Source organism: Pipistrellus hanaki (genome assembly GCF_964339955.1).
Source record: "Pipistrellus hanaki genome assembly, chromosome: 3".
NCBI lineage: Eukaryota > Metazoa > Chordata > Mammalia > Chiroptera > Vespertilionidae > Pipistrellus > Pipistrellus hanaki.
Genome location: NC_140505.1, coordinates 167,153,476 through 167,177,776, shown reverse-complemented (window position 1 = coordinate 167,177,776; position 24,301 = coordinate 167,153,476). Strand labels below are relative to the sequence as shown.

At 37.9% G+C, this 24,301-nt stretch overlaps 1 protein-coding gene across 2 annotated transcripts in view; it reads right to left on the bottom strand.

Moving 5' to 3' along the window:
* LRP6 (LDL receptor related protein 6) overlaps positions 1 to 24,301 on the bottom strand; it is a 116,502-nt gene that overhangs the window by 23,055 nt on the left and 69,146 nt on the right. For both annotated transcript variants that reach the window (XM_084877631.1, XM_084877632.1), the window contains exons 8-15: positions 20,631 to 20,847; positions 19,617 to 19,906; positions 17,789 to 18,015; positions 15,558 to 15,742; positions 14,607 to 14,933; positions 10,864 to 11,066; positions 8,870 to 9,081; positions 8,363 to 8,553 (exon numbers count right to left, since the gene is read on the bottom strand). In XM_084877631.1, the coding sequence (XP_084733757.1) occupies positions 8,363 to 8,553; positions 8,870 to 9,081; positions 10,864 to 11,066; positions 14,607 to 14,933; positions 15,558 to 15,742; positions 17,789 to 18,015; positions 19,617 to 19,906; positions 20,631 to 20,847 (1,852 nt within the window). The remainder of the gene's footprint in view (positions 1 to 8,362; positions 8,554 to 8,869; positions 9,082 to 10,863; positions 11,067 to 14,606; positions 14,934 to 15,557; positions 15,743 to 17,788; positions 18,016 to 19,616; positions 19,907 to 20,630; positions 20,848 to 24,301) is intronic.

Sequence of the window (24,301 nt, the reverse complement as noted above, 5' to 3'; positions counted from 1 at the left end):
AACTTAAAACATTAATAAGAATAGTGATTAAAAACGATTAATTGGTGGTGGGAAAAAATGGACTTAAGGATACAATCAAGGAAAAAGAGAATATAAAGACATGCTTATTTATTCAACAAACAAAGCATGTACTAAGTGCAATCCAGTACAAAAGGTCCGGTCCGGTGGGAGACTAAAAATATTAAGTTGAGCCTGGCCAGTGTGGCTCAGTGGTTGAGCATGATCCATGAGCCACGAGGTGATGGCTTGATTCCCAGTCAGGGCTCATGCCTGGGTTTCAGGCTTGATCCACAGTAGGGGGTGTGTGGGAGACAGCCAATCAATAATTCTCTCTCATCTTTGATGTTTCTAGCTCTCTCTCTCCCTCTTTCTTCCACTCACTGAAATCAATAAAAGCATGTTTAAAAAATATTAAGTAGAAAAAGACCCCATGATAAAAAAGTATATAATTATCCATGACTATATAAGGGGGGGGGGGGGGGTGAGGGAGATCAATACTACACTAACCTTTTTCAGAAAATAGAAAAAGGGAAAATATTTTTATGAGGCAATGAAACCTTGACGGCAAAACTCAAGTATATAATAAGAAAGGAAAATTATAGGGCAATCTTTCTCATGAACACAGATGCAAACATCTTAAGTAAAACATTAGCATATCAAATCTAGCAATATAACTATAAAAAGGATACTATATCATGCCAAGATTGGTTTACTGATTTTTAAAAATATATATATATCCTATCTAATAAAAGAGTAATATGCAAATTGACCATCACTCCAAGACACAAGATGGCTGCCCCCATGTGACCAAAGATGGCTGCAACAAGATGGCCAGCAGGGGAGGGCAGTTGGGAGGGACCAGGCCTGCAAGGAGGGCAGTTGGGGGCGATCAAGCCTACAGGAAAGAGCAGTTAGGGGTGACCAGGCCTGCAGGTTAGAGCAGTTGGGGGTGACCAGGCCTGCAGGTTAGAGCAGTTGGGGGTAACCAGGCCTGCAGGGGAGAGCAGTTGGGGGTGACCAGGCCTGCAGGTTAGAGCAGTTGGGGGTGACCAGGCCTGCAGGGGAGAGCAGTTGGGGGTGACCGGGCCTGCAGGGGAGAGCAGTTGGGGGTGACCAGGCCTGCAGGGAAGGGCAGTTAGGCTGGCAGGGGAGCAGTTAGGCACCAATCAGGCTAGCAGGGGAGTGATTAGGGGGTGACCAGGGTGGCACACAGAAGCAGTTAGGGGCAATCAGAAGGCAAGCAGGCAAGCAGTTGGGAGCCAGCAGTCCTGGATTGTGAGAGGGATGTCTGACTGTCTGTTTAAGCCCAATCCTACCTGGATCGGGCCTAAACGGGCACACGGACATCCCTTGAGGGGTCTGAGATTGGAGAAGGTGCAGGCTGGGCTGAAGGACACAGACACGCACGAATTTCATGCACCAGGCCTCTAGTATTTACAGAAAAACCTTAGCAAACATAATACCTAGACATATAGTACTATGTTTGATCAAGTAAACAGAACAAAACAAAAAATCAAAGGCTTCTATTATTATAATCAACATTATATTGGGGATTCCAGCCAGTAGTATATAAGGCAACAAAGAAAAAAAAGACTAGAAAATTAGAAATAAAACTCATTATTTGAAGACAAATGTTTCTATAATGTAGAAATCCTTTAGCTATAGCAAGGAGTCTGGAAACAAGCTCAATATACTGAGAAGGTCAGATGGACTGTATTAGCATTTTATAACTATAATCAGAAAATAAAATCTTAAAAATTTAGAACGCGCTTTATCGCTAGCATTCAAAAGCATCAGATTCCAAAAATAATTCTAAGGCAAGATCTCTACACAGTAAACAATAAATACTGACAGACATTAAAATTCCAAATGAATGGAGGGATATAACAATGTTCATGGGTTGGAAGACTAATATTATAAAGACTAGAGGCCCAGTGCACGGGGGGGAGAGGGGGGAAGTCACCTCAGCTTGCACCATCTCCAATCTGGGATCCCTCTCACAATCTAGGACTGCTGGCTCCTAACTGCTCACCTGCCTGTCTGCCTGATTGCCCCTAAGTGCCCCCTGCCAGCCTAGTCATCCTTAATTGCCCCCTCTGCCAGCCTGGTCCTCCCCTCACAGCTCCCCCTCCTGACCTGGTTGCCCCCAACTGCCCCCCCCTGCCAGCCAGGTTGTCCCATGCAGCCTGCTGTTCAGTCGTTTGGTCATCCCTCACCAAGCCCCTGTGCTAGCCTTGTCACCCCACATAGCCTGTGTTCAGTCGTCCATTCAGTTGCTTCAGTCATGACAGCTCCTGGTTTTTTATATATTAGGATAATAATTCTCTCTAAATTGATTTATAAGTCCAAAGTAAACCCAGTCAAAATTCTAGTATTGCTATTTCCAATATTTTGCCATTAAAAGTAGCATTGCAATAAATATTTTGTGCACATGTCTGAACAGGTCTCTATGGCCTAAACGCAATAGTAGAATTGCTATGTCATCTGGTATCTATAGATTCAATTTGAATAGATATATCCAAATTGCTCTCCAAAGTGACTGCATCAATTTAAAACCCTCACCAAAGGTATAATAAGAATTGCCACTCCAGTATTTGGTATTATCAGACTTCTAAATTATCTCCAGTCCAATAGTTTTAGAAGTATATTTCATTATTAATAAAATTTGCATTTCCCTGTTTGATATTGAGGTTAATTTATTGGTCCTTCATGTCTCTTGTCTGAATTGCTATTCATTAAGTTTTGTTTATTTTCCTATTATTGATTTCTAGATATTCTTTATTTAAAATATTTGGGGACACACACACAAGGGCTTCAAAATTCTCTCTAATGTTTTATTTCAAGGGAGAGAAAGAGGAAGGGAGGTTCAAAAGCAAATATGGCTGAACACTAAGATTTGACAAAGCTGAATGGCAGGAACTCTGTGCTTTCTCCATGCTGGAACCATTTCATAATTAAGGATGGGGAAAATTCACAGAAAAGAATGGAAGTTAATTAATTAAAGTGTTAAATAATAATTTTATGGGTTTTACCTTTTTTTGATATTTTTTAAACTGTAATGAATGTGTTATTATTATAACAAAAAAAAAGCATCATAAGAGAAGTATGAGAACTAGAGAAAAGGAAAGAGGGGGAAAAACTCTTCAATGCTAATAAAAGAGTTAAAACATTGATATAAAAAGCAATATACAAATTAAAGTTGATATAAGAGAGATAGGTGATCAGATGAGGGAAAGAATAGATTATGCTGGGTAAATGCACACACATGCAAAAGTGTGTGCATGATTGTTTGAATTCATAGAAGGCAAATGAAACAGAAGCATTTGAACTTGAAAAGACAGAATATTTAGTTAAAAAATATTACAGAAATTAAAATTGTAAATTGTGCAGCTATGTATTCAAATACAAAAATTCAATTGACAGTTCACAGCAGCACAATTTACAATAGCTAAGATTTGGAAACAGCCTAAGTGCCCATCAGCAGATGAGGGTTTCAAAAACCTGTGATACATTTACACAATGGAATACTACGCTACTATAAAAAAGGAACTTTTTACCATTTGCAACAGCAGGGATGGAACTGGATAGCATTATTCTAAGCGAAATAAGCCAGTCAGAGAAAGATAAATATCACAGGACCTCACTCATATGTGGAGTATAACGAACAAAATAAACTGATGAACAAAAATAGATCCAGAGACAAGGTAACACTGAGCAGACCATTCAACCTCAGAGAGAAGGCGGGGGGGGGGGGGGGGGGGGGGGGGGGGAGGCTTGTGTGTGTGTGTTAGAGATCAACCAAAGGACTTGTAATAGGCATATAAGCATAACCAATGGACACAGACACTGGGGCGGAGTGGCCGGAGGAAGGGGAGGGACAATCAGGGAAAAAGAAGACTTTAAACAATAAACAATAAAAAAATTTAAATGGTACAAAAAAAAAATGGTAAAATTTAAATGGACACGAACATTCAGACTACAGCAAAAGAGCAACACCTGGCTTCAACTCCTGCCAGTAGCAAATATTCTTAATATATTAGTATGCTAATCTTTCAGACTTTTCTCAAGGCATATTTATTTGTATACTAGAGGCCCAATGCACAGAATTCATGCAACAACAGGCCTTCGCAGTCCCAGCTGCCGGGGCCCTTACATCCTCAGCTGCCTCGCGCCCCCCCCCCCTCTGCCCACACCTGCCCGCATCCACCATCACACACCCCTGGCTCCCCAGTTTCGTAGAGCCCTCTGATCAACTGCCCACATAGGGTGGCCTGGGGCAATCATGGAGCCCCCCAATTGATCGCCCAGCCGGTTGCCCCCTCAGGTTAGTGCATGTCATAGCAACCAGTAATTCCTAGCTGTTATGCTGTTAGGGTCAATTTGCATATTACCCTTTTATTATATAGGATTTCTCAAGGAATATACAAACATATATACCCATGTTTCTTAATAGTGTGTGTGTGTACACACACACATATAGATATGTATAGTGTGTCTATAGTATGTATATATTATGTAAATATTTTGGAAGGCAATTTACCAATAAATCTAATATAGAAAATATATTTAAACAAAATTAGATCTTAATCAACAACTTTTAAAAATCATTCTTCTGCCCTAGCCAATTTTGCTCAGTGGTTAGAATGTCGGCCTGAAGACTGAAGGGTCTTAAGTTTGATTCCAGCCAAGGTCACATATCTCAGTTGCAGGCTTGATCATGCCACCCCCTCCCCATGGTGCTTGTGTAAGAAGCAACCAATCGATGTCCCTCCCTCCCTTCCATTCTCTCTGAAAGCAATGGAAAAAGTATAATCTGCTGAAGTTTAATGAAAATAATAATACTAAAAATTAAAATCATTCTTCCATGTCACTACACACAGATCTACTTCATTTGTTAGAATGACTGCAATACTCCACACACTTGATATAGTAAAATGTACTTCTCTAATAGGATATTACAAATAATGATTATCAAATACCCTTTACAATTGGGTCAGCATTTCTATAAGCAGCTATCTAAAAGGAAAATTTATTGGCAAATAGCCTCCAAAAAGGTTCTACCAATTTCCACTTCTTACCAAAGTGCATGAAAGTATTTTCTGCTTTTCTTGCCAATGTTAGATATAATCAACTTTAACATATTTTTGCCACTCTGATAGACATAAATAGTATACCATTTTAATTTAATTTTCACGATCACTTAAATATTCACACAGAATATTTGTGGGGAGAAGAAGTAACTATGGAGGAGAATCCAAGATGGCTGCCCAGGTAAATGCCTAGCCGCAGCCACACGCAACAATTTCAATAAAATACAACTAAAATATAAAATGGACATTACCCAGAACTACAGGAAAGACGACTGACTGGAAATTCTACGAGAAGCAAGGAAAAAACCAGAAGGAAGCACGGAGGAGCCTAAGATACGAAGACACAATGGCGCGCGTGGAGAGGACGGAGCCGGAGAGGAGGGCGGCTGAGTACCTGGCTGGCGTTCCCTAGCAGGAAGGAGATAAGCTCCAACTGTGCTGGGCCCCAGTTCCGACTGCTCTGAACCCCAGTTCTAGGCCAGACCCTGAGGACCCAGCTCATACAGAGGGAGCTGGGCTGTAAGGCGGAACCCCGGGGGAGCAGCAAAAGGAGGTCCCGGAGGCACGCACATTCGCACATTGCCCGCAGAGAAGGGATGGTTGGCTGTGCCACAGGATTGCCCTGGCGGGAAGGAGACAAAAGCTCCAGGCTGCTCTGAACACCACCTCCAATTCCACTTCCAACTGAACCCCAGTTCCGGGCTCATTGGGGGAGAGCCTAGACTGTTTGGTAGCAGGCGAAAATCGAGGGCACCTTTCTCTCAGAGGCACTTGCAGCCAGTATTGAAGGACCCTGGGGATTACTGAGACTGCATAGGGCGGGGCTGACGGAAGCCAAGGCTGTACGCTCCACCCTGAAACCCCGCCGCATCTGTAGCTGCGAAATGCGACAACAAAATAGATCACAAACGAAAGAAATGGAGGACAAAAAGCAACTGGATATAGAGTTCAAATCTACGCTTATAAGGTTTTTTAAGAATTTCCTAGAAAAGATCGATAAGACCTATGAGGATATGAAAAGAGATCAACTAGAATTAATAAGGAATCAACAAGAAATGATAAGGGATCAACAAGAAATAAAGAATACATTGTCTGAAATAAAAATATTATACAGAGTCCTAAAAATAGAATGGAAGATCGCAAGAATCAAGTCAAAGATTTGGAACATAAAGAGCCAGAAGACACTCCTCCACAGAAGCTAGAAGGCAAGAGAATCCAGAAAATTGAAGATAATGTAAGAAACCTCTGGGACAACTTCAAGCGAACCAACATCAGAATTATGGGGGTCCCAGAAGATGAGAGAGAGCAAGATATCGAAAACATACTGAAAGAAATAGTGACAGAAAACTTCCCCCACCTGGTGAAAGAATTAGACTTACAAGTCCAGGAAGCGCCCAGAACTCCAAACAAAAGGAATCCAAAGAGGACCACACCAAGACACATCATAATTAAAATTCCAAGAGCAAAAGACAAAGAGAGAATATTAAAAGCAGCAAGAGCAAAGAAGATAGTTACCTATAAAGGAGCACCTATATGATTGTAAGCTGATTTCTCAACAGAAACCAGGCAGGCCAGACGGGACTGGCAAGAAATATTCAAGGTGATGAATAGTAAGAACCTACAGCCAAAGATAATCTACCCAGCAAAGCTATCACTCAGAATCGAAGGTCAGATAAAGAGCTTCACTAATAAAAAAAAGCTAAAGGAGTTCATCAACACCAAACCAGAATTATATGAATTGCTGAAGGGGGTTCTTTCGGAAGAGAAAGTAAATAAAGATAAAAATTACGAACAACAAATACGTAACTATCAACAAGTGAATCTAAAAACCAAGGAAATTTAAAAAAAAAAAATCTGATGAACAATATTAACTGTTGAATATAATAGAATCAGAGGTATGGAAGGGAAGTGAACTGACAGATTCTTGGGGAAAAGGGGAGAGGGGGATGTGGGAAGAGATTGAACATAAACTGTGCACCTATGGATGAGGACAATGGGGAGTGGGGAAAGGGAGGCAGGGGGAACCTGGTGGAGGAGAGCAATGGTGGGGGGGGGGGGGGAGGAACATTTGTAATAATATGAACAATAAAAAATTATTTAAAAAAAAAAAAAAAGAAGTAACTATGAGTGTAGATAGAGGACTACAGAGAAATGAAAAACACAAATGATTTGATTTAGTCGCAAAACACCAGGAATATAAAGATCATTTGAGTATGCTGATGAGCGAATGTACCAACTTAAGTGTACAACTAGACTTTTTTTTCCTTCAGGCTCTGAGACTACCCTAAAGACTTTTTTTTTTTTTTTAAAGTATAGGTTTAGAAACCATAGTTCAAAAAATTGATCTAGGAAAGTATATATAAAAAAGGCTAAGTGACCATCCAACCGTCCAGTAGGTAAGACATGCACTGACCACCAGGGGGCAGACGCTCAACACAGGAGCTGCTGAGCTGCAGTGACTGGGCAGCAGTGGTTCTTGGGTGATGCACACCAGAACCAGAGAGGAGGGAGCCCAATTGCTCATGGGGCCCTATAATTCCACCTTCAGTCATGAGTTGTGTTGTTACTAAAGTGCTGTCGGCCCCAAATCTGGTTTACTGCACACTGCGTTTGTGTTCTACACCTTCTACAATAGCAACTTTCAGAGTGCCCTCTCACATTCTGGGACCCCTAGGGGAATGTCAGGAGAGCCAGTTTAGGCCCAATCCCTGCAGGCCAGGCCAAGGGATCCCACCTGCCAGAGGGATCATGCTCACTCCACAGACACCCCTCAAGCCACTGCACAGACCCAAGTGTGGCTGGCCAGGGAGGGACCACGGGAGGTTGGCTCCAGGGCGTGTCCACCCATCTTGCCCAGTCCCACCCCACCCGCCACCTTCAAATTAATTTCCTTTCAACGTGCACGAATCCGTGCACCATATAAAGTTTCAGAGGCGGGGGATCAGCAGGGAGGAGATTAATTATAGAATTCAGGACAGAGACAGATCTGAACATAAACTAGAGCAAAACTAGGAAAGGAGAAAAGATGCATTAGAAATATATCACTTACAGAGCCCAAATGAAAAACACTGGCAAGTTATTAGATAAGAGGGAGTAATCATATTGATGGCTGAAGAAAAAAGTGCTTCCCAACCAACTTGATGTGACTACTTTTGGTGAATAAAACTATAAAGAAAATGTACCCAAAAATAATGCAGTGGAAGAAAAATACAAATGCTTATGAATCATCTCAATAACTGAAATAAAAACAAGGAAACATTTTTCTTAGGTACCTGAGAGATCACTGCTTTCAATTCGCCGGAGATCTGAATCAGCCCAAAAGAGCTTGCCCAATCTGCTATCAAGGGCTAAAGCAATTGGTTTACTTAAGCCACTAAAAAACAGAACCTCCCGTTCTGTTCCATCCAAAGCAGCTCGTTCAATTTTCGGAGATCTTTCCTGAAGATTGGTAAAATACATATACCTGAAGAAAAGGGAGGGAACAATGAGTTTACCAGAATAAAAAATCATACAAAATGATTACAACAAAAAGGGCTAGGATATTATAAAATCTTATTTTGAAATGTTTCAGAATACTTTTTAAAATGTCAGGAGATATTTTTACTACTTTCAGAGTAATAGTAACAAAGGGTACACATAATTTCTGAGGGAGCTACTCGTAACTTCCATGGATTAATGAAACTAGGTGATAGGGCACAGGCACATCTACACTTTTGAAATACTACAATAAAATAAAATAAATAAAACAAAAGAACAGTAACCAGAGACCTTGGACTTACCCTTTCTCTGGGTTTACCACGATGGCTCGAGGCCTGTCTTGTTCGCCTTTCAGCACCACTCCAACTGATCTCCCATCTAGTCTTGTCACAGTAATGACGTTGGTGGCCTCACAAGTCCAATAGATGTATCGGCTATAAATATCAATGCTGAGGTCATAGGGTTGTGTTTCTAGGTTCTGATTCGGAACTGAGCTCACAACCACAGTAAAGCCCTAGGGAAAGAAAAAGACACACATAGAAAATTAAGCTCCAAACCAGAAGCCCTGAGGTGATCGCTCACAATGCTTACATTTACGTAGTAGTCACTCATCTGAGAAAGAAGTCTCAAGGAACATTTCTTACTAACATTTTTTATGAGTAATGTGCTTCTTTGTTAATTAACATGCATTTCATTTGGAATGCATGTTATTTCATTTATTATGACATGGGGCAGAAGAGTGAGCTAAGGCCATATTAGTTGCTCTAAGAACCTGATATAGTGCATTGATTAGAGATAAGTGTGAGATGGTGGCACTCTCTTTTACGGACAACCCTGGCTACAACCACCACTAGAAATATCTCAAAAGCAATAGTTCTCAACAAGGGGGCAATTCTACATTTGCAAATGCCTAAACCAGGGCACTTGGCAATATTTGGAGACATTTTTTATCATCATGCCTATGGGCGGTTTAGCTGGCATCTAGTGGGTAGAGGCCAGTGATGCTGCTAAACAGCCTACAATGTACAGGTCAGTCCTCCACAACAAAGAGTTATCCAGCTCAAAAGCATCAACAGTGCTGAGGCTGACAAACTCTACTCTAGGGACAATAGCAGTTGGGGCCATAACCACAGCTATCAATCACGTCTGTTTCTAATCCTTAAACTTACAAAAAAAAAAAAAAAAAAGCACTTATTTTACATAAAGCCAAGCAAAATGAGAGCCTTTTTCACCTGTTCTATCTGAATAAATTATATTTTATTTACTTGGCATCTCTGAGGTAACATATTCTGCAATGAGGCTATCTCATTTATTTACCTTGTCCTTGGCTATATAATAACACCTATAATTTCTCTCTACTAGTTACCAGCCTGTTAGAACTGGCCTACATAGAGTAAAGTACATATGCCATAAATCACTATAACTATACCCCTAAATGATCCCTCAGCCACCCTCAATATATTATCACTTGCTTTTGTGTGAGATAAGTCACATAAAAAAATTTCCCTAAATTTTAACATATTCAAAAACTAGCTTAACATCACTGCTACGAGGAAGATGACTATAATTATTTATAGTAATCCTAGTCTAATACTGCTTGGTCATAAAAAGAAAGCAAAAAAAGTATGGACATTTATGTAAGTATAGGTAAGATTTGTTGATAATGTTTCATTCCCATCCTACAGTCACCAAATATTTACCAAAAAAGTTGGATTAATTACATATCCTTTAAATTTTATGAGGTTATACTATGTGTTTTCTATCCTTTGAACCTTTTAAATAATAGTAAACTAGTAACGGAACCATTATTTATTGAGTCCTTATCATGTAACAGCTAACGGGCTACGTACTTTACATCCCATTCATCTAAAAACTTCATAATAATCCTAGTGAGTAATAGACCTGTGATCAGAACCAAAGATTATATGATTTTGAAGCTTCCAAGACTCAATGTAGGTGGAACCATAATGAACAACAAAAAAACTATATAAATGACTATGGGTGGCAGTGACTAAGTCATTACCAATATATGAGGTTAACTTATCCAAATTTAATTTTCATTCCAATAGCATTATCAAAACTTGTATACTCAAAGATCATTAGAAGGGGGAAAAGCTGCTCAGTCCAGAATTTGTTTCGCATGCGCACGCGCGCGCGCACACACACACACACACACACACACACACACACGCACGCGCGTGCACACATGCAGAGTCAATACAAATAAAATAAGATGATTGGCTAGTCCAATTACCAGATGGGGAAAAAATGATTTTTGCACTGAGCCTTGAATTACCTGGCTGCCATCTTCTTGTGCTTTTCGGATCATGTTTTGTCGTGAATCAATCCAATACAGTTGTTTGTCCAGTGGGTCATAGTCAATGGCCCGGACGTTCCGAAGGCTGTGGATAGGAAGGATGATGTCGGGACTCTGCTGTTCATCAATTACCATGCGGTTGATAGCACTCTTCTGACTGAAGAGCAGGAAAGTAGTTGGAGCTTGAAGAAAGAAAAGAGCAAATGTGAAACACAGACCAAGTCCTGTAGCACTTAAAGATTTGATCGCCTGTAACTATATCTCAAACAAAACACACATAAATGTTGAAGAGGTAAGACTGAAGACAAAACCCTTTGGTATGCCCCCAAAAACCCTCTTCAAAGTGACACTAATCAGCATTCTTGTTCCCAAACAAGTCATAATTTACTCAATGAAATAGCTACCTAACCTATTTTTTTTCTATTTTGTCCACAGTGGTATCATAAGAGACTTGAGTTCAGTGAAGCATTTGACAAAGATATAAAAGTCCACACTTGGTTTAGAAGATTTAGAACATATTCCAATGATCCCAGTGGCACTCTCCATTATCTGGAGTCCATCACATATTGATTTAACAATTTTTAGCAATTTTAGTAGAATCAGTGCCTTAAGTAGTAAGAACACAAGCTTCAACAGAGTAGCTCACAAGTCTCGCATCCTTTTTAATTTAAAGAATTGTGCTTTGGCAGTACTACTTTCTTGCAAAGCAAGAAAAAAAATGCTCTAAATCGTAAGTTTCCAACACAATAAGCATCACCTATACTAAGACATACATTGAGACTTAGAAGGAATACCCCATAATTTTAGCTGCCAACTTTTCCCAACTGGGAAACAATATTAAATGAATACTTGGCTCCTAATATGTTTTACTGAGTACTATTTCTTTGAATCAAGTTTTAACCTTCAGTAAGATTCTACAATTAGGTGTTCTAGAAATGTGGATTAAGACAAAGCCCAACATGGCTCCAAATAAATGCTTGTTTCAAAAAATCTAAAGTTAACATTAGCAATTATAATTAACTGGCTTAGTATTTCTAAGAGAAAGCTGACGTTTTCACTTACAAGTCATTCAGTGCTTAAAGTAACAAAGAATATACAATTTTGTAAACCTAAATCCATACTAATGTATGCAACCTCTAACCACCTCATCTCCTGGGGAATAGTGCTTTAAAAATTATCCTATCAGGCTATGTGAGTTTTATATTCCCACAATGAAAAGAGCCACAGGCAGAAGTTGAAGGATGAGGAATAAGCAGAAGGGAGCTCTATAGCTCTTTGTTGAAGGCACAACCATTCACCTGTCATTTAAAGGGAGGCATTGCTCCTGTTTAAAGACAGAGTAATCTGCAAGGCCCAGCTCACCACGTCTGACTGTGCCATTTGTGCACTGTTCCTAAGGCATGGAGTTGGGACTGAAGTCCAATCCATACTTCATCATCTAAGCCATGCACTGGCACAGCTCCATCTGCCCCAATTTGCACAAAGTTGCCATAAAAGCCAGCCACTTCAGTACTGAACAAGGGATTACACAATTTGGTTTCCTGTTTCTTCTGACTTAATCTAGTACTTATTCATTCTGTTCCAACAACACTGGCCTCCTAGGTGTTCCTCTAACATGCCAGACATGTTCTCCCTTCGGTCCTTTGCATTTGCTGCCCCTTTTTTGTTTGATAGTTTCCCCCCCAGATATCCACATAGCTCATTTCCTCACCTCCTTCAGGTCATGACATAATGCCACTTTTTCAGTAGTGACTTTTCTAATCACCCTATTTAACATTGCAATCCTCCTCTCCATCCTTTCTCCATATTTTTCCAAAACATGTATCTCCATCTAACCCATGATGGAGATTACTTAATTGGTTCATTATCTGTTCAACCTCATCTCTCTCCTCTGAGCTCTGGAATCTTCTCCCAACTTATTTCATTTTTCTACTGCAATGCCCCATAGAAATATCAATATAAACCTGCCTAAAATTAATTTTATTTCTTTTTGAAGACTAACTTCCCTCTTCATACTTCCTCATCTTCTATCTACTTAACTGATCAAACCATGAATCAAATAATGACTGTTATTGCCTCCCTTTACTTCTCCCCCACATACAACCCATTAACAGGTCTGTTCATTCTAGTTTCAAAATACACCTTAATTCCATCAGCTTCTCTGCATCCCCACTGTCACCACCCAGTCCAAGTCTTCCAGCATTGCCACACTGGTCTAAATAACTATCCTGCCACTTTTTTTCTGCCTCAAATCCATTCTCTACAGTAATCAATCATGTTATACCTTATATTTAAACTGCTAACAAATTTAAATATACCTTATTGAAAGGTATATTTACAGCAACCCTACAAAGTAGTATTATTCGCATTTTACAAATGACAAAAATTAAGTTTTAAAAATTTATGTGACTTTAGTAAAACACAAAATTTATGTGGCAGAGACTCTGAATCATTCAACTATAAATTTACGTGCTTTTTCAGGACGGAAGCCATGTGTCAGAGACCAAATCCTTTCCTATGTTATGTCTTACTAGAGGCCCGATGCACAAAGATTCATGCAAGAATTGGCCTTCCTTCCCCTGGCTAAAAGCACCGCCTTTGCTCCAGTCAGAGCGGCCTTTCATCTTCGCACACTGCCCAGACAGCCAGAGTGGCTGGGAGGGTGCAGAAAGCCTGCATCATCACGTGTCCTGCCCCGCCCCGCCCACGGCCACTTGGCACCTGCACATTTATCCACCATCACTCCTGATTGGCTGGTGGGCGTCACAAAGCTATGGTCAATTTGCATCTTACTCTTTTATTAGTATAGATACTTCCAGGCACAGAATAAAGTAATTTCAATAATTACATACAATATCCTATGAAGTTTAGATGGTCTACCTTAGTGAATCATATCCTACTTCTCTCCATGAATCTACTCTTTCTGATCTAATTCTCTACTTCTTTATTCTATCTATCTATTTGTTCTTTCTTGTCTATCCACTGATATGAGTTTCCATGAATAGTTGAGTCATAAACTAGTTTTCCTTAGCCAACCTGTATTGTTATACACTGTGTTTTGTTGTTGTTAGCAGTGTGTGTGTGTGTGTGTGTGTGTATTTAATATGCACTACCTTATTTCATTTACAATCAGGAGATATTATAGCCAAAAATAAAAATAAAAGTTGGAGTTAAGTAGCAACTACCATTATGTTCAGAGCATGTGCTCTAGTTCCCAACTATGTTCTGCTGTTTCATACTGATTTACATTTATTCATATGCATTTTCTACCTGGCCTTTTATGCTCTTAAATTTTTTTATCTTTAGTCTATACTATGAACTTCAAAGGACAAGGTAATTGCATTTTGGAGATCCTTTTTGTTGTACTATTAGTACTGCTCTTTTCTTTCTTTGTAATGAATAAATATGAATTATGTATAGCAAATATGTATGACTGTCTCTCTCAATGAAGCTAATCAAATTTGATACTAAATATTTAATGCTCAAGGATAAAAGATTTAATTTTTCTATAACATCTATTATCCCATTATATCAATTAGCTGTCATCAAATAAAGAGTAACAAAAACATGCATTTTTCCATCTCTAATCCTTCCCTTTTATTAAACAAATGACCAGTTCTGGACTTCTGCAACTTTTTACTCTAGAAAGAACATGAACCACAGTGTTTTCAAAGCCCTTCTTTTCCCTCTATTTCTAGTTTGCTTTGGAGAAATGCACTTACCACTACAAGTCCTGTTGTCAGCATTAAGAGAGTAGTGGGCAGGACATCCACAAACAAAGCCTCCCACTGGCACAGCCAGGCAGAGGTGGGAGCAATGCCCATTGCTGGAAGCACACTCATTCCAGCCTGCCTGCCGAGAGGAGTGAAAGACGAGGATGTCCATCACATAATCCAGATGGCCCTGAATGATGGTGCGGTTTTGGCCACTAGTTTTGTTGGCACGCTCAATGCTGCGTCGGCTCCAGTCTGTCCAGTAGATGTAATCTTGGTACTGAGTTAAGCCAAAAGGATGAGGCAAGTCATCTGCTATAACTTCACGGTTGAGTCCTATTTTCGGAAAGGCAGTAGAAACGGGAAAAGCAGAGGGATGAATTTTCTAAGAACATGAGTCTCATTGCCCCATCCCCCAAATTTTAACATTAAAACAAACATTTGTTAGCAATTTAAAATAGAACAATTCATTTAAAAGCAATTCTAAAACCAGACCAGTCCTCTGAAATCAATCCATCTGCAGTCTGACCCCATGCCTCAAACTTATATTCTTACGATAAATCACTGAGTTTGTTTAAACTCTTATAAATGGTCTATTTTGATTGTGGTCTTATTTTCTCTACAAAAGGGTCCTACTTCCTTCCAAAATAAGATGGAAATGCATATACTATACTTGACTGGTACAAAAAGTCACTTCAGGATTATCTAGGGGATTATAAATTCCATTATAAGTACAACAGTAATTAAATTTCCACATAACAGAAATGTGAATCTAAGTATCTGGCCCACTATTGTAACAATAAACAGAATGCAATGCCAGCCAGAGGAAGAATCTAGACATTCACATGAAATTTTATTAACAGAATATAACCAATGGTAATAGCAACCTTTCTGATTTTTGCATAGAAAGAACAATCTATTACTATCAGTTTGAATTTTTTAAAAAAAAGCAGAACTTACCCAGCATATTTGAAGATTCTATTAAGTTGGTGTCCAGGTCTGTCCAGTAGAGCCTCCTTTTAGCATAATCGATAGTTAGGCCGTTTGCACGCCCCACATTTGGAACTAATGTAGTACGTTCACTTCCATCCATGGCAGCTCTGTCTATCTTAGGTTTTCCACCCCATTCAGTCCAATACATAAACCTAAATTCAAAATAATGGATATTTATAATTTCGCTTTTGATTATTTAGGAGAAAGAGCCACATTCATGCATAATTAACTAAATAATTTTAAAGAAAAATATACATTAAATCAAGGAAACTGGTAAAACAAAATCATTGCTATAATTTTTCAATTATTTTGGCACCCTCAACTAAGTATTTTTCTTATATCCTAAAAAGGAAATGAGTCAGCTTTCCTTAGTTTTTCCAATGAATCTGTTCCATCCAAAACCTAGGAATTGGAAACAAACAAGCAATTCCCTTATTGCAACACTTGTAATTATAAAACTAATATTCAAGAAGATGGGAAAGGATTAAAGCTCTGGTCTCCAAATCTGGTTCACTTCTAAACAAAGTATCTTTATGTGTTTCTGAATACAACTAATTTGAGTTTTTAAATTTTTAAACTTACTTTTTGACTTCTATAATCTCTCCCCAAAAACAAGATGCAGAAGTATATAAAAAAAAAAAACACACACACAAATTAATAGCTTTAAACTGATGTTAAAAAAGAATGGAACATAGTGTGTTAAGAGCAATGAAACAATCATTCCTTAATGTGTCATCTGGCATTGAAAACTAGAACTATAATCTTTGTGAAATTTTAGAATATGCTTTTGCTTTTATTTTACTTTTTCAAGTTTTTCATGTTAGTCTTACAGCAGCTCTAAGTACTATATGGGCTTTTTACTTATGAGGAGGCCAAAGCGCTGAAAGAAATGTGAACCATTTGTCTAATGTTCTCAAGCCAATCACATGACAGAGCTAGAACTATAACCAATTCTTTAGCCAAATGCCCTTTCAACTAAAACTAGTGAGGTGCTAGTTTCGAAACCCTCTGAATACTGGGACTGGAAAAGCACTCCACATGCCAACTCTCATCAAATACCTGAGGATAGACATGTACTTATGAGCCTGTCAGATGATGGCTGACTTGGTAGCAATGCTTTTCTGAAAAGTAAAGTTGGTCTTGGGGTTTGTTTGCCTCTATACTTGTCTACTGACAAGCACATGCACACCACAAGAGCCAGAGAGAAATAACTGAGAGAGAAATTTCACAGTTGCCAGCAGCCACATAAACTAAGAGTTCTTAGTCCCAACTACTAAATTTATCTGTCTGGTAACTAAAGCTTTAAGTAAAAGATCATCATAATCCAACCACAACATGTCAGCACAAGAGAAACTGTCTTTGGTATGGCTAATTAGCCCATCATGGAATTAATGTGATTTCAGGGGAACTAAATTTCAGATCTCTTAGCTGCTGGCTTTTAAATTTTTCTAAATCATGCAGAAGGATCATCTACTCTTGGAAAGCATCACTTTATAAATATATATGGCTCAACAATTCACAAAACCACTTAACTGTTTAATAACAAAGTTTCTTTAAGCTTATAATGATAAAAAATAGTTGTCCTCTTGAATAAATATTCTAAAATGGAACTTTTTAAAATGCAATCATTTCTTTGCACATAACATTTATTTCAGATAATTTACTTTAATAGGTTTGGAATCTGATATAATTTAGGAGGGGATGTAAGGAAATATAGACTTGATATCTTTATGAAGGCTGTTTATTTAGTATATAAATATGAACAGTAATATTTAATTAATAATCCATTTCATTATTCATCAAATGTTCCTAAGAACAAAAGTAAAATTTAGCTAATAATTATTAATTTTAGATCAGTGAAATGTCAGCTAATGGTTTTAAAATAAAGCCTATATATATATATATATAGTTTAGTTGTCAGATTCCTAATAAAAATTAAGACATCAAGAACATAACCATGCCCTGGCCAGATGGCTCAGTTGGTTGGATATCATTCTGTGCACCAAAAAGGTTCAATCCCCAGGTCACATCATCACCTCTCTCTGTCCCTCTCTCTCTCACACACACACTACCTCCCTCTCTCTCTCTCTCAAGTCAATGGAAACATATCCATGGGTGAGGATTAAAAAAGAAGAATATTACTCATAGTAGGCCATGTACAATGTAGTTGCAAAAAATGCATACATAAAGCCGTTTACCCTTCAGCAGGGTCCAACGCAAGAGCTCTGGGACTGTCTAGGTCTTTCCACACCAGAACTTGTCGGTGCTGCCCATCCAACTTCGATGCTTCAATTCGATTCGTTCCTGTGTCTGCCCAGTACAAGTTCTTCCCAAGCCAGTCTACTGCCATGCCTTCTGGATAATCTAAGCCAAATTCCACCACATGTTCCAGTGCACTGCCATTCATAAAGGCTCTGCTGATGGTCTGCAAAAATAAAATTAACAACAAAGTCAAATGGCTTAAGAACAAAACACTTGGAAAAAGAATGTTTCATTTGGGTTTTGTTGGGTGGCAGGATCCAGAAGAGCCGAGGCACAGTTTCTTAATATAATTTCTTAATATAGGGAAAAAATTATATCAAGCTCTAATAAATGCAACTGTAAACTCAAGTTTTGTTGCCAATTCAGGGAGAAATTTTTGAGGTTCCTAAGGATCAAAAAGTTATTCTGGTAATGCAGTGGAATGACTTTTCTTTTAAAATTTATTAATCAAGTGAAAAAAAAGTGACCAGAATGTTGTCAACTCTTCACTGGTAATCAGCTTTCTGAAGGTGCTTGAGAGTATGCCATGTCACTGTGTCAATCTGATAAGATTTCAACCAACTTATACCTAATAAAATACATAATACCACCCTGGCTGGGTAGTTCAGTTGACTGGTTGGAGCACTGCCCCTATTACACCAAAAGGATTTGGGTTTGATTCCTGGTAAGGGCACATACCTAGGTTTTGGGTTCGATCTCCGGTCAGGATGCATACGGGAGGCAACCAATTGACTTTTCTCTCTCACATCAATGTTTCTTTTCTTTCTCTCTTCTTCTCCCTTTCCTTCTAAAATTCAATAAAAACCTATCCTCAGGTGAGGATTAAAATAATAATTAACAACAATAATAAATATATACAATAGAGCTTTGAATTCCCTGAAATTTAGAACAATCATAAGTCAAACTATTAATAACAGCTGCCAAGCACTATCCTAAGTACTTTATGTACGTAAATTTTCTCAGTTAATCCTCACAGTAGCCCTGCAAGATAGGGCTCATCTCTATTAACAAGATGAGAAAACTTAGAAGGTCACAGTAAAAGCCGAGATTTACTTATTTACTTCACTTATTCACTCATTTAATAGACTTTACAGAACATCATCAGAATCCTACTTGGGCGGGGGTGGATAGGAGAGGGTGAAGAGAGGTCAATGAGGGAAAAAGGAGACAAGAAATACTTTCAACAATAAAAATTAAAAACAAGAATCTAACTCTGGCTCCAAAATGCCATGATTTTTGCATGTTAGACAAAATTTTACTCAAATTACATGAAACAAGCCCAAACAATCTGTAAGAAAACAGTATCCTCCAGATTTTCTGAGAACTCCTTTTTGACTAGTATGCTTTTCAATGTTTATTCCAGGAAAAAGAAACTAAAGTTGTGCTATAACTCATAACTGGCATTTTCTACCTCAGTCAGGTTCCAAAATTTTGTGGAAAATAAATTGAGTCAAGTCTCTATAAGCCATTTATGAAAAGCATGCAATTCTCTAACTGCAAAAAAGTCACTCGTTATCTTCAAAGGGAACATAGTAGAGCAAGATTATGTCTTACAGATTTAGATGCTCAAGCCAAGTATCTTGTATTAAAAGGCAGTTAATTAAATACTAATGGGCCTTTCCCTTGACTTCCTTTAAAAAGTTAAGGCTTTACTGAACTTTGCCTATTAAGCAATAAGGGAGATTGATCACAGAATGAAGACTCAGAAATTCTATCAGCTCTTCCTTTTAAGTCCTGTTTTAACATTCCACTTCTTTTGCTAACCTTGAGTGATATATCAGTCCAGTAAATTCGGTTGTCTGTCACATCAAAATCCAAAGCAGAAGCTTCTTTGACACCAGTGAGTGGTATGGCCACATTATTATTGTTAGTTTCCAAAGAAATTCGCCTGATATCTGCTCTCCGAGAAAACAAAAGGAAAGCCTCTGGGACAATGCAGGTCTTCATGTCACTGATGAGTTCAAAGCCAATGGGACAGGCACAGCGAAGGCCCTGAGGTCGATATAGGCAAAGATGGCTACATCCCCCATTTTTATCAGCGCAGGGATTGGAACCTGAAAGATAAATTAATTACAAAAGAGCACAGAAGGACATACACATTGACACAATCAACACATTTTTACTTTAAAATGACTTACCTAGTTTCAATTTTAATCTTACCAACAAGCACTATAAGCACAGACAGTGAATAAAAACCTAGTGCAGTGTTGCAAGCTGTGGCCCCAGCTATTCAGTAGGCCAAGCCAGGAGAATCACTAGAGACCAGGAGTTCTGAGCTGTAACATATCCAAGTACAGTATATGCTATGCCACACAAAGTTGGCATCAATGTGGTGACCTTCCATGAGTGAGGGCTTAAGAAGGGATTGAACTGGTCAAGGTTGTAAATGGAGCAGTTCAAAACTCACTTGCTAATCAATTGGGAATTAAAGTACTGCAAAATACTTTCCTCTGTACCCACAGTAAGCTTAAAATAATAAGCTACATTATTCATACAATAGGACTGAATTCTTTTGAAGAAGGGGTGTGTGTGTGTGTGTGTGTGTGTGTACGTACGAGTGCCCTTCAACTCAAACTATGTGACCAGAGTAACAAGCCAACATTTAAAAAATCCTTTCCTGGTATTAAAAATAAAAGGGGGGGAGGGGAGTTTTAACAGATGATTTCTATCTTTCCTCAAAACATCAAAAATTCACAATGCTGCTTTACAAACTGCTGCCTCTCTCCATCTTTATTCATTTCTGGCTTCCATCTCTAAGAGAACTTTGGAATTACTTACCAATGATTCGATGAACATTTGTGGCCTTTAGGCCCATGAGGTCAGGGAGCTGATCTATGATGATTTCCCTCTCTGCACTTCGTTTGTGTACTCTTTCAATGCTCCGCCTCTGCCAATCAGTCCAGTAAACATAGTCACCCAACAAAGTAAACCCAAAAATGTGAGGAATTTTGTCTTCCACTAGTACTCGTCTCCCAGTGCCATCAGTATTCATAACCTTTAAATGAAGGGAAAAGATGCATACTTATTCTTCAAATGTATGTAAAAATAACCACTATAACTGTTACATCAAAATCCAAAAGTGTCATCTTATTTATCCCTATTACAATGCTTTCACAAAATGACAAAATGCTGTTTAATGAGGGTGATTTCAAATACTCGATAGATAAGCTCATATTTCATTTCTATTTCTTCAATTTCTTATTATCCTTCCTTCTAAAAATTTTGGCAATATTAGCTCTTATATTAAATGATTATGTAAAAATTAAAAATACTATATCATCACCTTAAGTTTGCTTATACCTTGTTTTCAAATTATAATATACCTTCTCATACATTATCTTATTGTACACTAGAGGCCCAATGCATGAATTCTTGCAAATTCACAGCCCTGGCTGCCTCAGCCCTTGCAACCCGCAACCCCAGCTGCCCCGCATCCGTGCCCCTTACCCCCCCCTCGACTCCCCCCTTGTTCCGGAAGGTTGTTCCGCCATCCAGTCTAATTAGCATACTAGCTCTTTATTATATAAGATTTGTTTTAGAACATTTTATCCTGAGAATTTTGCCTTTTTTACATTTAAGGAAACATTCATATCAGTTCACAGAACTTGAAAACAGCTGAAGTTTTTTTAGGACTCCTTCACTTAGTATATTTTCTATTTCATTGCTTTTACTTAAAATTAACATTAAGTTCATTCTGATGGAATAGGTCTTCTAAAGCACCAACTTGCAAGTCTCTAACTGAGACCATTTCTACTATTTAAAGTGATCTTATACCAGGCAAATAAGCCTTAAGAAATGTTGTAATAGTACTAAAAACATATACATGTAATCAACATCTTCCCCCTAACCCGTCTACAAAAAATATCAGATACAATCTTATATAACGTATTAATTTTTTATCTATAAAATTAGTAAGAAATATTTCATGTAAGCCAATAATGTGATTGCCTAGATGGAATAACAAGTAGATGTTCTTTATCTCTCCTCTCTAAAAATTTTAAAGCACCTGCTGATGTTCTAAGAATAGCTAAATCTTAGAAACTGATGAAGTATTTAAAAATTGAGCAAGCAAAACTGTGCTATATTTTCACTTGCAATTATCAATAAATATCTTATTTATATCTGATAAATGAGAAATTATATTAGTTGAATATTTATCTGTTCATATCAGATACAACAGAACTTATATTAAGCCAACTGTATAAATCTGTATTCACATAAATGTTTTATAAAAGTCATTAAACATAGCCCTGGCTAGGTGGGTCAGCTGGTTAGAACATTGTTCCATACACCAAAAGGTTGTAGGTTTGATTCCTGGTGAGAGTACATGCCTAGGTTTCCAGTTTGATTCCCGGGCTGGGGTGCATGAGACACAACCAATTAATATCTCTCTCTCTCTCTCTCTCTCTCTCTCTCTCTCTCCTCCTTCCCTCCCTCTTTATTTCTTCCTCCCTTCTCTCTCTAAAATTAGTAAAAGCACATACTCTGGTGAGGATTAAAAAGAAAAGTAATAAATATAGCTAAAAAGAATTAAGTACGACTCTAACTCCTACATTAAATACTATTCAAAGTTAAGAATTTCTCTTTAATTTGAGAAAAGAGCTTAAATTCTTTTACATGTATATTTTCTTGCTAGAGAACATTCCTGGACATATTTTATGATGGCTATGTTATATCTTAAAATCAATGTCATTTTTAAGAGTAAAAAGACTAAGCAAAGAAAAAGGATAGATAACTTTTTTACATTTAACTAGAATGGAAACTCTAGAATAGCAAGAACCTTAATTCATCCATTTATGCGCCTTCCACAACTATTAAAGGGTCTGGCAAAGAACTCAATAAATTTTTGTTAAATAATTTTTAAAAGGAGAGTGGTTTCCTAAGACACTTGAGAAACCTTCCTAAAAATGGAAATAAAAATTTCTGTAACAGTTCTTATCATCAGATCCTACAGCTTAGCCAACTGAATTAATGAAAGAAATTCTTGCACAAATTTTAAATCCATGTAAAAATGCATTTGGCAGAAACCGGTTTGGCTCAGTGGATAGAACGTCAGCCTGCACCCTGAAAGGTCCCAGGTTTAATTCCAGTCAAGGGCATGTACCTTGGTAGTGGGCACATCCCCCGTAGGTGTTGTGCAAGAGGCAGCTGATCAATGATTCTCTCTCATTGATGTTTCTACCTCTCTACCCTCTCTCTTCCTCTCTGTAAAATATCAATACAATTTTTTTTTTAAATTCATTTGACCACCTATTTTTGGAGAAGAGATATATTCCTGGTCCCTTCTAAAGCAGTGTTCAGAAAAAGAATTACTGGCCCCAATCTATTACTGCTTGGAAACTTTGACAAGGGTGCAAAATCTTTCCTTCATTAGACATCTAATTTAGAAAATCTATTTTAGGAAAAGCTTATTTTAAAACTCTATACTTTTGCCTCTCCATCTAGTATCTTCCTCTACCTCTTTTACAACAACTTTCTCCCAATACTACTTTCCTTCTTTTCTAGGATCTTCAATTTTTCCTTCTCCATAAGGTCCTTCTTTTCTGCTTTTAACACAACACAATTTCCCCCATTTTATGAAGACTGTTGAAAGGTGAATGATTCTGTGTTGTCATTTTCTTTGAATATTATCTCTAACAGCTATTTCTACCACTTACCATTTATTCCCTTAACTCCCAATAAATGGCTTCCAATCTATGCTTCAGATTAAATAACTCTACTGAAAACAGTCAATGACTACTTCCTTGCTTTCTCAGTTCTTGGGTTCTTTGCCTCTTTTTAACATTTACAACCTTAACCACCCACTAAAACTCTACTCTTGATGATCATGGCACAATATGATCTTATTTCTCTTTCTATAACCAGGACTACTTTTAATCTCTTTATTTCACTGGTTCCTCCTTCCTTTTTCAAATTTGGATGGGTATTCCCAAGATTTTTTGAGTTCTTCTTTGTAAACATCCTTTAAAAAGCCCAGCAAGTCTAAAGTTTTCTGCTATTATCTCATGTAGGAAACTAAAGTAAAGTTGCTGTCTAAGGTCTAACCAGCTTCTCCTGCAAAATTCCCATATCCCAGAAAATACAATGCTACCGCATCTAAATGCCACATACTTATCAGTGAACCTATGTTCTCTAATAGGAGTTCATCATTCTTATCAGAGAGCATCTAATACTAACGGCTTTTGTACTTAAAATTCTAAAACACTACTTTTTTTCAAGTTTATGGTAGTACATAAAATAATTTTATTCCTAGTTTCATTCAGTATTATCTTAAATCAATTAATATGCATTCTTTCATTTAATAAATACTAATATTGCTTTACTGTACCCAAATATTAGCCTTCTAATTAAGATTTGCTGTTCTAAATGCCACAGGGTCTTTCATTTGGTCTTTCCTTTCTCCTCAGCTATACTATACTTAATTTCAATATAGGTTAAAATTACTTAAA